At 36.3% G+C, this 14,604-nt stretch overlaps 1 protein-coding gene across 4 annotated transcripts in view; it reads right to left on the bottom strand.

The window, feature by feature from the left end:
• Positions 1 to 8,469: 8,469 nt before the first annotated feature.
• Positions 8,470 to 14,604, bottom strand: part of LOC143253991 (plectin-like) — a 116,420-nt gene continuing 110,285 nt past the window's right edge. For all 4 annotated transcript variants that reach the window (XM_076508682.1, XM_076508683.1, XM_076508681.1 and 1 more), the window contains 3 exons: positions 13,140 to 13,223; positions 12,328 to 12,546; positions 8,470 to 10,120 (listed from right to left, as the gene is read on the bottom strand). In XM_076508682.1, the coding sequence (XP_076364797.1) occupies positions 8,981 to 10,120; positions 12,328 to 12,546; positions 13,140 to 13,223 (1,443 nt within the window). In that variant the 3' untranslated portion in view covers positions 8,470 to 8,980. The remainder of the gene's footprint in view (positions 10,121 to 12,327; positions 12,547 to 13,139; positions 13,224 to 14,604) is intronic.

The following is a 14,604-nucleotide window of genomic DNA, read 5'->3' as shown; positions in this document are numbered from 1 at the left end:
AATTTCTTGGTAGTTGCTTCCTCAAAGGTCATAGTTTCCCCACTTGTGAGATCTTTGAATGTTCCTTTTCTCACATCAATATAATCCTTACTCACTGCTGTATTGAAACTTACGCTATCTCCTGTTACAGGATTCACGAATCCTTCTACGTCGAATATCATCTTGTGGCAAACGGACTTAATATGACCTTTATCAACAGCCTCCACCAAGCTGATAGCTTCTCCAGTAACGTCCACGAACTCTCCATCCGGTGTAATAAGACCTCTCTCGAAAGCCTCTGGTAAAGTCACCAATTCCTCGGTCTTTGGATCAGTGACTGACTTAACGTCTATGTTTAGAATTCCGTTAGCAACTGCTTCAAGAATCGTCAGTCTTTGTTTATTTATTGGATTGGTCACTTTTCCAGTGTTATCCAACAACTCGTGTTCGTGTGCACCTTTTAATGTCAGTGGTCTTAAGAGATAATTATTCTCGTAGGCTTGCTGGAAAGTAAGCCTTTCTTGAGTTTTTTTGCTGAAGAATCGTCCCATTTGAACATTAATGACATTTTGAGAGAGTGCTTCAGGCACGCACAGAATTTCACCAGATTCAGTGTTAACCACTTCACTAACATTGTTTCGTATAACACTTCTCAGAACAGCCTGCTCAATGTTGAACTTTTCTCCAGAATCCTCGTCCACTATCTGTCCGCCTTCGTCGTTTACCATACCTCTATCTATAGCATCTGTCAATGGTAAACCTCCTTCACTCCACACAGGCATGTGAACCAGAAACTCTTTCTCGAAAGCCTCTTTCAAAGTCATACACTGATTGGTCTTTGGGTCTAGAAACTGTCCTGTATGTGGGTTTAATAATCCCTTCTTTATAGCTTCTACGATGGTCAACCTGAAAATTTTATAAATTTTTCTTTCAATCAACGTCACGCACTCCATCTTCTGTGATGACACCCATTCTCACAGCCTCGGCAAAAGTAATGGGCCTCCCGTTCTTCGGATCAAGGAAGTGTCCCTTATCAGGATCAAATAAGCCCTTTTGAATGGCCTCAATCAACGTTAACTCTACTCCTGTCTTCAAGTCAATAATACCACATGACTCAGTGACACGATTCACAAAGTCGTCATCAATAAGTCCCTTGGAAACTGCATCTCGAAGGTTCATGAGCTTTCCACTTCTCACGTCAGTGTATTGGGCACTTTCGATATTCAAGATGCCTAATCTTATAGCTTCAGCCATTGTTAGCAGCTCTCTTGTTTTAGGATTGACAATTCCTTTAACTGTTGTTATGTAGTCTCTACTTCTTTCATCATCAATTTCTTCCAACATTCTTGTGGATATGGTTACTTGCTCGGTTGGAGAAGCGAATTCTTCCGGTATCTTTTGTGTTTCGGGTTTACCTAATTGGAATGCAACCACAGAAGGTCGGGTATCTGGCTCTTCTGCCGATACTTTTGGTTTCAAAGGTTCACGACCTCTGGTCAACTCAGGTTCTTCTTCTTTAGGTTTGTATTCAAATGACGTGACGAATGAAGTCTTCTCAGGACTTAAACTTTCCACTTTTGGAGTTTCCTTTGTAGGTGATTCTCCTTCAGGAGATGGTGAGGGCTCCTCCGTGTGGGTTATAATCGTCCTCCGAATCGTCTTCGTAAATGTCTCTGTGGGATATGCTGAAATTTCTTCTGATGTTTCAGTTACTCTTTCAGATGGTAACTCTAATATTCCCCTGTTGAAGGCTTCTTCCAAAGGCATAATTTCTCCAGTCTTTGGTTCTTTAAAAGTTCCACGTGTCTCATCAATTAATCCATTTTTCAATGCATCTTCAAAGGTGATTCTAATGTCTGAAGTCACACGCTGACTTGTTACAGTTACATAATGTGTTAATGTCTTGGTAACTGTTGCCATAGTTACTGTAATATTGAGTAAACCTTTAAGAACACCTGCTCCTTCCAGTGTTATTATGTTTTTCTGTAATGCCTCTTTTAGTGGAACTAGTCTCTTTGTTTTTGGTTCTCTTACAAGTCCTGTCTTGCAATCTAATAAGCCTTCAAATACAGCTTCAACAACTGTCAGTTCTTTTCCTTTTTCATCTACTATCCCAACTTTTCTGTTCATCATTTCACTTATTTGTGGCTGTACAAATTTCTTGGTAGTTGCTTCCTCAAAGGTCATAGTTTCCCCACTTGTGAGATCTTTGAATGTTCCTTTTCTCACATCAATATAATCCTTACTCACTGCTGTATTGAAACTTACGCTATCTCCTGTTACAGGATTCACGAATCCTTCTACGTCGAATATCATCTTGTGGCAAACGGACTTAATATGACCTTTATCAACAGCCTCCACCAAGCTGATAGCTTCTCCAGTAACGTCCACGAACTCTCCATCCGGTGTAATAAGACCTCTCTCGAAAGCCTCTGGTAAAGTCACCAATTCCTCGGTCTTTGGATCAGTGACTGACTTAACGTCTATGTTTAGAATTCCGTTAGCAACTGCTTCAAGAATCGTCAGTCTTTGTTTATTTATTGGATTGGTCACTTTTCCAGTGTTATCCAACAACTCGTGTTCGTGTGCACCTTTTAATGTCAGTGGTCTTAAGAGATAATTATTCTCGTAGGCTTGCTGGAAAGTAAGCCTTTCTTGAGTTTTTTTGCTGAAGAATCGTCCCATTTGAACATTAATGACATTTTGAGAGAGTGCTTCAGGCACGCACAGAATTTCACCAGATTCAGTGTTAACCACTTCACTAACATTGTTTCGTATAACACTTCTCAGAACAGCCTGCTCAATGTTGAACTTTTCTCCAGAATCCTCGTCCACTATCTGTCCGCCTTCGTCGTTTACCATACCTCTATCTATAGCATCTGTCAATGGTAAACCTCCTTCACTCCACACAGGCATGTGAACCAGAAACTCTTTCTCGAAAGCCTCTTTCAAAGTCATACACTGATTGGTCTTTGGGTCTAGAAACTGTCCTGTATGTGGGTTTAATAATCCCTTCTTTATAGCTTCTACGATGGTCAACCTGAAAATTTTATAAATTTTTCTTTCAATCAACGTGACGCACTCCATCTTCTGTGATGACACCCATTCTCACAGCCTCGGCAAAAGTAATGGGCCTCCCGTTCTTCGGATCAAGGAAGTGTCCCTTATCAGGATCAAATAAGCCCTTTTGAATGGCCTCAATCAACGTTAACTCTACTCCTGTCTTCAAGTCAATAATACCACATGACTCAGTGACACGATTCACAAAGTCGTCATCAATAAGTCCCTTGAAACTGCATCTCGAAGGTTCATGAGCTTTCCACTTCTCACGTCAGTGTATTGGGCACTTTCGATATTCAAGATGCCTAATCTTATAGCTTCAGCCATTGTTAGCAGCTCTCTTGTTTTAGGATTGACAATTCCTTTAACTGTTGTTATGTAGTCTCTACTTCTTTCATCATCAATTTCTTCCAACATTCTTGTGGATATGGTTACTTGCTCGGTTGGAGAAGCGAATTCTTCCGGTATCTTTTGTGTTTCGGGTTTACCTAATTGGAATGCAACCACAGAAGGTCGGGTATCTGGCTCTTCTGCCGATACTTTTGGTTTCAAAGGTTCACGACCTCTGGTCAACTCAGGTTCTTCTTCTTTAGGTTTGTATTCAAATGACGTGACGAATGAAGTCTTCTCAGGACTTAAACTTTCCACTTTTGGAGTTTCCTTTGTAGGTGATTCTCCTTCAGGAGATGGTGAGGGCTCCTCCGTGTGGGTTATAATCGTCCTCCGAATCGTCTTCGTAAATGTCTCTGTGGGATATGCTGAAATTTCTTCTGATGTTTCAGTTACTCTTTCAGATGGTAACTCTAATATTCCCCTGTTGAAGGCTTCTTCCAAAGGCATAATTTCTCCAGTCTTTGGTTCTTTAAAAGTTCCACGTGTCTCATCAATTAATCCATTTTTCAATGCATCTTCAAAGGTGATTCTAATGTCTGAAGTCACACGCTGACTTGTTACAGTTACATAATGTGTTAATGTCTTGGTAACTGTTGCCATAGTTACTGTAATATTGAGTAAACCTTTAAGAACACCTGCTCCTTCCAGTGTTATTATGTTTTTCTGTAATGCCTCTTTTAGTGGAACTAGTCTCTTTGTTTTGGTTCTCTTACAAGTCCTGTCTTGCAATCTAATAAGCCTTCAAATACAGCTTCAACAACTGTCAGTTCTTTTCCTTTTTCATCTACTATCCCAACTTTTCTGTTCATCATTTCACTTATTTGTGGCTGTACAAATTTCTTGGTAGTTGCTTCCTCAAAGGTCATAGTTTCCCCACTTGTGAGATCTTTGAATGTTCCTTTTCTCACATCAATATAATCCTTACTCACTGCTGTATTGAAACTTACGCTATCTCCTGTTACAGGATTCACGAATCCTTCTACGTCGAATATCATCTTGTGGCAAACGGACTTAATATGACCTTTATCAACAGCCTCCACCAAGCTGATAGCTTCTCCAGTAACGTCCACGAACTCTCCATCCGGTGTAATAAGACCTCTCTCGAAAGCCTCTGGTAAAGTCACCAATTCCTCGGTCTTTGGATCAGTGACTGACTTAACGTCTATGTTTAGAATTCCGTTAGCAACTGCTTCAAGAATCGTCAGTCTTTGTTTATTTATTGGATTGGTCACTTTTCCAGTGTTATCCAACAACTCGTGTTCGTGTGCACCTTTTAATGTCAGTGGTCTTAAGAGATAATTATTCTCGTAGGCTTGCTGGAAAGTAAGCCTTTCTTGAGTTTTTTTGCTGAAGAATCGTCCCATTTGAACATTAATGACATTTTGAGAGAGTGCTTCAGGCACGCACAGAATTTCACCAGATTCAGTGTTAACCACTTCACTAACATTGTTTCGTATAACACTTCTCAGAACAGCCTGCTCAATGTTGAACTTTTCTCCAGAATCCTCGTCCACTATCTGTCCGCCTTCGTCGTTTACCATACCTCTATCTATAGCATCTGTCAATGGTAAACCTCCTTCACTCCACACAGGCATGTGAACCAGAAACTCTTTCTCGAAAGCCTCTTTCAAAGTCATACACTGATTGGTCTTTGGGTCTAGAAACTGTCCTGTATGTGGGTTTAATAATCCCTTCTTTATAGCTTCTACGATGGTCAACCTGAAAATTTTATAAATTTTTCTTTCAATCAACGTACGCACTCCATCTTCTGTGATGACACCCATTCTCACAGCCTCGGCAAAAGTAATGGGCCTCCCGTTCTTCGGATCAAGGAAGTGTCCCTTATCAGGATCAAATAAGCCCTTTTGAATGGCCTCAATCAACGTTAACTCTACTCCTGTCTTCAAGTCAATAATACCACATGACTCAGTGACACGATTCACAAAGTCGTCATCAATAAGTCCCTTGGAAACTGCATCTGGAAGGTTCATGAGCTTTCCACTTCTCACGTCAGTGTATTGGGCACTTTCGATATTCAAGATGCCTAATCTTATAGCTTCAGCCATTGTTAGCAGCTCTCTTGTTTTAGGATTGACAATTCCTTTAACTGTTGTTATGTAGTCTCTACTTCTTTCATCATCAGTTTCTTCCAACATTCTTGTGGATATGGTTACTTGCTCGGTTGGAGAAGCGAATTCTTCCGGTATCTTTTGTGTTTGGGTTTACCTAATTGGAATGCAACCACAGAAGGTCGGGTATCTGGCTCTTCTGCCGATACTTTTGGTTTCAAGGTTCACGACCTCTGGTCAACTCAGGTTCTTCTTCTTTAGGTTTGTATTCAAATGACGTGACGAATGAAGTCTTCTCAGGACTTAAACTTTCCACTTTTGGAGTTTCCTTTGTAGGTGATTCTCCTTCAGGAGATGGTGAGGGCTCCTCCGTGTGGGTTATAATCGTCCTCGAATCGTCTTCGTAAATGTCTCTGTGGGATATGCTGAAATTTCTTCTGATGTTTCAGTTACTCTTTCAGATGGTAACTCTAATATTCCCCTGTTGAAGGCTTCTTCCAAAGGCATAATTTCTCCAGTCTTTGGTTCTTTAAAAGTTCCACGTGTCTCATCAATTAATCCATTTTTCAATGCATCTTCAAAGGTGATTCTAATGTCTGAAGTCACACGCTGACTTGTTACAGTTACATAATGTGTTAATGTCTTGGTAACTGTTGCCATAGTTACTGTAATATTGAGTAAACCTTTAAGAACACCTGCTCCTTCCAGTGTTATTATGTTTTTCTGTAATGCCTCTTTTAGTGGAACTAGTCTCTTTGTTTTTGGTTCTCTTACAAGTCCTGTCTTGCAATCTAATAAGCCTTCAAATACAGCTTCAACAACTGTCAGTTCTTTTCCTTTTTCATCTACTATCCCAACTTTTCTGTTCATCATTTCACTTATTTGTGGCTGTACAAATTTCTTGGTAGTTGCTTCCTCAAAGGTCATAGTTTCCCCACTTGTGAGATCTTTGAATGTTCCTTTTCTCACATCAATATAATCCTTACTCACTGCTGTATTGAAACTTACGCTATCTCCTGTTACAGGATTCACGAATCCTTCTACGTCGAATATCATCTTGTGGCAAACGGACTTAATATGACCTTTATCAACAGCCTCCACCAAGCTGATAGCTTCTCCAGTAACGTCCACGAACTCTCCATCCGGTGTAATAAGACCTCTCTCGAAAGCCTCTGGTAAAGTCACCAATTCCTCGGTCTTTGGATCAGTGACTGACTTAACGTCTATGTTTAGAATTCCGTTAGCAACTGCTTCAAGAATCGTCAGTCTTTGTTTATTTATTGGATTGGTCACTTTTCCAGTGTTATCCAACAACTCGTGTTCGTGTGCACCTTTTAATGTCAGTGGTCTTAAGAGATAATTATTCTCGTAGGCTTGCTGGAAAGTAAGCCTTTCTTGAGTTTTTTTGCTGAAGAATCGTCCCATTTGAACATTAATGACATTTTGAGAGAGTGCTTCAGGCACGCACAGAATTTCACCAGATTCAGTGTTAACCACTTCACTAACATTGTTTCGTATAACACTTCTCAGAACAGCCTGCTCAATGTTGAACTTTTCTCCAGAATCCTCGTCCACTATCTGTCCGCCTTCGTCGTTTACCATACCTCTATCTATAGCATCTGTCAATGGTAAACCTCCTTCACTCCACACAGGCATGTGAACCAGAAACTCTTTCTCGAAAGCCTCTTTCAAAGTCATACACTGATTGGTCTTTGGGTCTAGAAACTGTCCTGTATGTGGGTTTAATAATCCCTTCTTTATAGCTTCTACGATGGTCAACCTGAAAATTTTATAAATTTTTCTTTCAATCAACGTCGCACTCCATCTTCTGTGATGACACCCATTCTCACAGCCTCGGCAAAAGTAATGGGCCTCCCGTTCTTCGGATCAAGGAAGTGTCCCTTATCAGGATCAAATAAGCCCTTTTGAATGGCCTCAATCAACGTTAACTCTACTCCTGTCTTCAAGTCAATAATACCACATGACTCAGTGACACGATTCACAAAGTCGTCATCAATAAGTCCCTTGAAACTGCATCTGGAAGGTTCATGAGCTTTCCACTTCTCACGTCAGTGTATTGGGCACTTTCGATATTCAAGATGCCTAATCTTATAGCTTCAGCCATTGTTAGCAGCTCTCTTGTTTTAGGATTGACAATTCCTTTAACTGTTGTTATGTAGTCTCTACTTCTTTCATCATCAGTTTCTTCCAACATTCTTGTGGATATGGTTACTTGCTCGGTTGGAGAAGCGAATTCTTCCGGTATCTTTTGTGTTTGGGTTTACCTAATTGGAATGCAACCACAGAAGGTCGGGTATCTGGCTCTTCTGCCGATACTTTTGGTTTCAAAGGTTCACGACCTCTGGTCAACTCAGGTTCTTCTTCTTTAGGTTTGTATTCAAATGACGTGACGAATGAAGTCTTCTCAGGACTTAAACTTTCCACTTTTGGAGTTTCCTTTGTAGGTGATTCTCCTTCAGGAGATGGTGAGGGCTCCTCCGTGTGGGTTATAATCGTCCTCCGAATCGTCTTCAGTAAATGTCTCTGTGGGATATGCTGAAATTTCTTCTGATGTTTCAGTTACTCTTTCAGATGGTAACTCTAATATTCCCCTGTTGAAGGCTTCTTCCAAAGGCATAATTTCTCCAGTCTTTGGTTCTTTAAAAGTTCCACGTGTCTCATCAATTAATCCATTTTTCAATGCATCTTCAAAGGTGATTCTAATGTCTGAAGTCACACGCTGACTTGTTACAGTTACATAATGTGTTAATGTCTTGGTAACTGTTGCCATAGTTACTGTAATATTGAGTAAACCTTTAAGAACACCTGCTCCTTCCAGTGTTATTATGTTTTTCTGTAATGCCTCTTTTAGTGGAACTAGTCTCTTTGTTTTTGGTTCTCTTACAAGTCCTGTCTTGCAATCTAATAAGCCTTCAAATACAGCTTCAACAACTGTCAGTTCTTTTCCTTTTTCATCTACTATCCCAACTTTTCTGTTCATCATTTCACTTATTTGTGGCTGTACAAATTTCTTGGTAGTTGCTTCCTCAAAGGTCATAGTTTCCCCACTTGTGAGATCTTTGAATGTTCCTTTTCTCACATCAATATAATCCTTACTCACTGCTGTATTGAAACTTACGCTATCTCCTGTTACAGGATTCACGAATCCTTCTACGTCGAATATCATCTTGTGGCAAACGGACTTAATATGACCTTTATCAACAGCCTCCACCAAGCTGATAGCTTCTCCAGTAACGTCCACGAACTCTCCATCCGTGTAATAAGACCTCTCTCGAAAGCCTCTGGTAAAGTCACCAATTCCTCGGTCTTTGGATCAGTGACTGACTTAACGTCTATGTTTAGAATTCCGTTAGCAACTGCTTCAAGAATCGTCAGTCTTTGTTTATTTATTGGATTGGTCACTTTTCCAGTGTTATCCAACAACTCGTGTTCGTGTGCACCTTTTAATGTCAGTGGTCTTAAGAGATAATTATTCTCGTAGGCTTGCTGGAAAGTAAGCCTTTCTTGAGTTTTTTGCTGAAGAATCGTCCCATTTGAACATTAATGACATTTTGAGAGAGTGCTTCAGGCACGCACAGAATTTCACCAGATTCAGTGTTAACCACTTCACTAACATTGTTTCGTATAACACTTCTCAGAACAGCCTGCTCAATGTTGAACTTTTCTCCAGAATCCTCGTCCACTATCTGTCCGCCTTCGTCGTTTACCATACCTCTATCTATAGCATCTGTCAATGGTAAACCTCCTTCACTCCACACAGGCATGTGAACCAGAAACTCTTTCTCGAAAGCCTCTTTCAAAGTCATACACTGATTGGTCTTTGGGTCTAGAAACTGTCCTGTATGTGGGTTTAATAATCCCTTCTTTATAGCTTCTACGATGGTCAACCTGAAAATTTTATAAATTTTTCTTTCAATCAACGTACGCACTCCATCTTCTGTGATGACACCCATTCTCACAGCCTCGGCAAAAGTAATGGGCCTCCCGTTCTTCGGATCAAGGAAGTGTCCCTTATCAGGATCAAATAAGCCCTTTTGAATGGCCTCAATCAACGTTAACTCTACTCCTGTCTTCAAGTCAATAATACCACATGACTCAGTGACACGATTCACAAAGTCGTCATCAATAAGTCCCTTGGAAACTGCATCTGGAAGGTTCATGAGCTTTCCACTTCTCACGTCAGTGTATTGGGCACTTTCGATATTCAAGATGCCTAATCTTATAGCTTCAGCCATTGTTAGCAGCTCTCTTGTTTTAGGATTGACAATTCCTTTAACTGTTGTTATGTAGTCTCTACTTCTTTCATCATCAGTTTCTTCCAACATTTTTGTGGGTTTTATTTTTTTAATTGTAACAGCTGTGGTATCCAAGTACCTTTTCTTTGGCTTCTCTATAGTGTCTTCAGGAATTTTTGTGGTGGTTGTTAAAATGTGTTTGGTTTCTGTTTGCTCAATCTGAGTTGGTTTTTCATGATCTTCTTTGTATGAGTAACGTCTGCCTACGTCCACTGGCTCTTGGTGAGAGTCCTGGACTATATTTATTTCAGAGCGGAATGAGTGTGGAGTAATGGGCACGGCACGACTAATAGTCATTGAAATCTGTATGAAGAAATGTTTATAAAATGAATAATAAATATGTAGATTAAATAATTAAGATTTTTGTAACAGTTTATCCATTAAATTATGTTTAATGTAACTTTTCTCTTTAATGAGTATGATATAAAAGACAAAAATCTGTTATTCCTTTTTTCGATAGGCTTGGTATAATATAATAAGAGTTAAGTATTTTATGTCTTGATGCTGTATGTATAGCTTCACAAAACTTGATAGACGTCTGTTAGAGAGTAAAATTTTTTTGCACTAAAATATTACATTTTGTAATAAAGTATTTTCTCCTGAGGACTTGTTTGTAAATTTTTTTGTTTTTTACTAGTCTGAGTGCAATGTTATAAATAGAATGATATTTTTCATCCTAAAAATCTCAAATATTGTGTTATTTCTAAAACTCCTAAAATTATTCCCACTGTTTGTTTTTCTGTTATTTTCTTTACCCTAAATTTATGGCGTTTGTGAATTTGACTGACTTCATAACCTCGATAAAAAATTAGGAATATAAAATGTTTTTTTGTTTCTAGAATGACTAAAAGTTATAACACACAAACACAAATGTTAAATCTTCTAATTTTATACGTTTATAAGTGTTTATTATTTTTATAACATTGACCTATCACCCATGCCTAGTTAACATTACAGATGTTGCATTGATTAGGTGTACTTGTTCTGATATTACTCTATGCAATAATATAAGTCTGACCATTACAAGTGACCTATGAATGCTGTGTTTTAGTGGACTAGTATTTCATAAGGTACAATCATTTTTCAGTTATATATTGTGTATAGATTAATACTACTTTCAAATAAGTTCTTAAAGTTATTTTTCATAAAACACAGAACATTAAAAAATGAGTAGAGGAAACAACTATCTCTTCTATTTATGACAACCTTTGTACTCATTTATCTCTTCTATTTATGACAACCTTTGTACTCATTTATCTCTTCTATTTATGACAACCTTTGTACTCATTTATCTCTTCTATTTATGACAACCTTTGTACTCATTTATCTCTTCTATTTATGACAACCTTTGTACTCATTTATCTCTTCTATTTATGACAACCGTTGTACTCATTTATCTCTTCTATTTATGACAACCGTTGTACTCATTTGTTGATTGCAATGGTCTTTTTAGGTTTTATATTTACATTTAAAATAACCAAAAAATCATGAATAACTATATTGATTCCATACAATTCCATAATAATTTATGTAGCTTAGTAACTAAGCTGCATGGGGTTTAAAAAATATATAATTCTGAGCAGATCAAAGATACAACCTACTTGCTTGATATTTTGGTTTGAAAAAATGAGATGGCTTCCCATCCATCAATCGATTATTCTCATATCATATATTATATTGAAGTAAGTGTACATTGGAGACCATTTCCAAAAATGCAAACAGATGAGTGGAGCTACTCTATTTGATTCAGTATATAAGCCATAGCTCAACAAATAGAAAAGATATGAAGTTCTTATTTTATATTATAGCTTTTAATATCTGTAATTTGAATTCCCTAATTCGTACAAAACTATAAACTTTCACTTTTGACCTAACACACATCTAACTGGAACAACTGCTACATTCAGCATGCCACATATTGCTTAAAAATCAATATTTAGATGTTTTCTTTTGATATTTGCTTTTAAACTAAAACATTAATCAATGTATGATACTAAAGTTTGAATTATAATCTACAATTTGATGACAAACATAATGACATAAATTCATAAAATAGTAGTTCAATAACATTTTGAATGCAAGTCGACAAACACAATTATGTGGCTTTCAACCTGTTGAGATAGGGTGAACTTGCAGGATGTAGTTGATCCCAAGTAATTTAATTTTTAATAGAAACAAATATTTGCATTCTTTTCTCTAGCAGTACATTGTAAATTTACTTTTAAAACAGTATTTACTGCTTACAAAAAGTAGTCAATATAAAAGGACAAAAATAGTATTCTAAAACCCATAAAAAAGAGTTTTTAATTTTATTTTTGTATAAATATTTAAGGAAAATATAATATGAAAATTTCTCTTGAATTCTGAAGGAACATACATACTTCATCTTCAGTAAATAAACAGATGAATAATTTAAACAAGTAAAATAAATATGAATTTCATTTAGTAAAAGATGATTATAGAAAATTGTCATAATTTAGTTACTTCTTCAAGAGAAGTTCATCTCCTACCTTATAATCCTTTTGTCCCAGTAGAAGATCTCGTAATTTATTCAAATATTCTAGAACTGTGTTTACCAATTCTGTATAGTTTTGATTTAAGATATCAAGTTCTTGACTGAGGTCGTCAGCACCAATGACTACTTTAGCCTTCTTGGGAATGCTGGCATCCAGACTTGGGTGGACTTCTTCTAGGCTCTCTCTGTAGTGTTTTAACCTCAAGTCATATATCTATGAAAATTTAAAACTCCAGGTCAGCTGTTTCTTGTTTATTATAAAAAATAAATATTAAAACAATATTAAACTTTTTTCTCAATGTTAAATTTCAGCTGAAATATAACTTACTTTAAACAGAACAAAGAGACAATGAAGTGGCCAATAAATTTCTGTAATATAATATCCAATATTAGAAGTACATCAATAATGTAGCAGAGAACTTGATGGCCTTCCAAAGATCTTTGGATTTCTATTCCCCCACCTGTGCTCTTTGTATGAATCATGCTATAACTTAGATTTACTTCCTTAACTTTGATGTGAAAAGTAATAGGAAATAAGGGAAAAAGTCCCAACATTTTGTTACTTAAATAGTAGAATCTAAAGATAATTAAGGAGAAACAAATATGATCATTGAAAGTTGTGAAAAGGCTTTATTCTGTCTTCAATGTATTAAATACACACAAAAGATATATTTACAAGAAATTACTTCTTTAACTAGGTAGATATAACTTCATCTGTTATTGTTTAAAAATTATTTTAGCTTCCAGAAACTGTACCTGAAGTGATGCAAAGGAAATTCATATCTAAATCTGAACAGAAACACTCACTTTTGCTTCTCGGACATATCTTCCTCCCAGTGTATTTGTTTCTTCAATAGCAGACTTTCTCTGTGCTATAGTGTTGTATATGTCCTATACAGAAAAAAAATCCATAGATTAGAAAATCATTTATTGAATTAATTAGTTAATTCATAGTAAAACATATACACAATATATTTATATACATATAACTGGAATAAAAGACATAACACAACACACATGGTGGTTAGTAAATGAATAAGAAATATGTGTTTTTCTCATTTACATAAATAACCCTTTCAGTGTGATTCCACTGCTTCTTAGTTTGCTAAAACTGTCACATTATATATCTTAAGTAAAATAATAAACATTTAAATATAACAAGAGAAATTCTAAATTAAATCTTGTTAAATTCACAGTGGAATGTCATGGAGGAAGCTTTCTGACAACCCTGTCTTGTTTGTAAAACTATCACAGAAACATGTTCCTCTTTATTCATCATACAATTACAAGAATGACTTGAGTAACAGAACACACAGGAATATTTTTGGACTTTCTTACAAGATATTTGTGTAAACTGAAGTGTATTATGAAATTAGTTTTCTACATATTTGTACAAACAAATGGAATAAATAACTATATATAACACATTTTACTAACTGACATTTAAAAACTATATCCTTAATTAATAACACTTGCTTTCAGAAATGATGCAATTTACCTGACCTTGAAAGTTTCAGTTCGTGGTAGTTGAATGTTTTTTCACTATATTATATGAATAATCCCATACAGTTTAAAGTGATCATAAAATGTTATTAGTTGTACTTTCTGAATGCTTTCTTCAATCTACAATAAGTGGCAGTAATTAGCAGGGCTTCCCTTCCACTATGCTGAATAGAACTTAATGGTTTACTGTTAAGTTTTTTTTAGAAACAACAATAACTTGAAACTGCAACATTTAAAACAATGACAGTTAGTGTTTTATTTCCTCCATAATGTACTTAACACAAGTATGTAAATTATCATTCAAGAACTTTGTAAAATCAAATTATTTGATTTAATAAAGTAATTATATATATATATGTGTGTGTGTGTGTGTGTGTGTGTGTGTGTGTGTGTGTGTGTGTGTGTGTAGAAATATCTGAATCAAAACTTTCTCACATTCTATTACGTATTTTTATTTCTAGGAAATTGATAACTTCATTAACATATGTATGAACCACAATCTTCTGGTTGTTGATATATATGTTTAAGAATAAATTATTATTACATTAATTACATATTATTAAAAATAAATTACCATTATATTAATTATATTTGACTAAAAATAATTATTCTGCTATTTAAGGCAGTAATTTTCATCAAAACAATTCAAAACCAAGGCTTTCTTATGTGTGAGTCTGTATACATATAGATATACATAGGTACACAGAAACACACACATTTTATATATAATGATAGAAAATGATTCTATATTTTCATCACAAAAGGAAGA

This window comes from Tachypleus tridentatus, chromosome 6 (genome assembly GCF_004210375.1).
Source record: "Tachypleus tridentatus isolate NWPU-2018 chromosome 6, ASM421037v1, whole genome shotgun sequence".
NCBI lineage: Eukaryota > Metazoa > Arthropoda > Merostomata > Xiphosura > Limulidae > Tachypleus > Tachypleus tridentatus.
The sequence above is the reverse complement of the archived record's forward strand: the minus strand, read 5'-3'. Positions and strand labels throughout refer to the sequence as shown.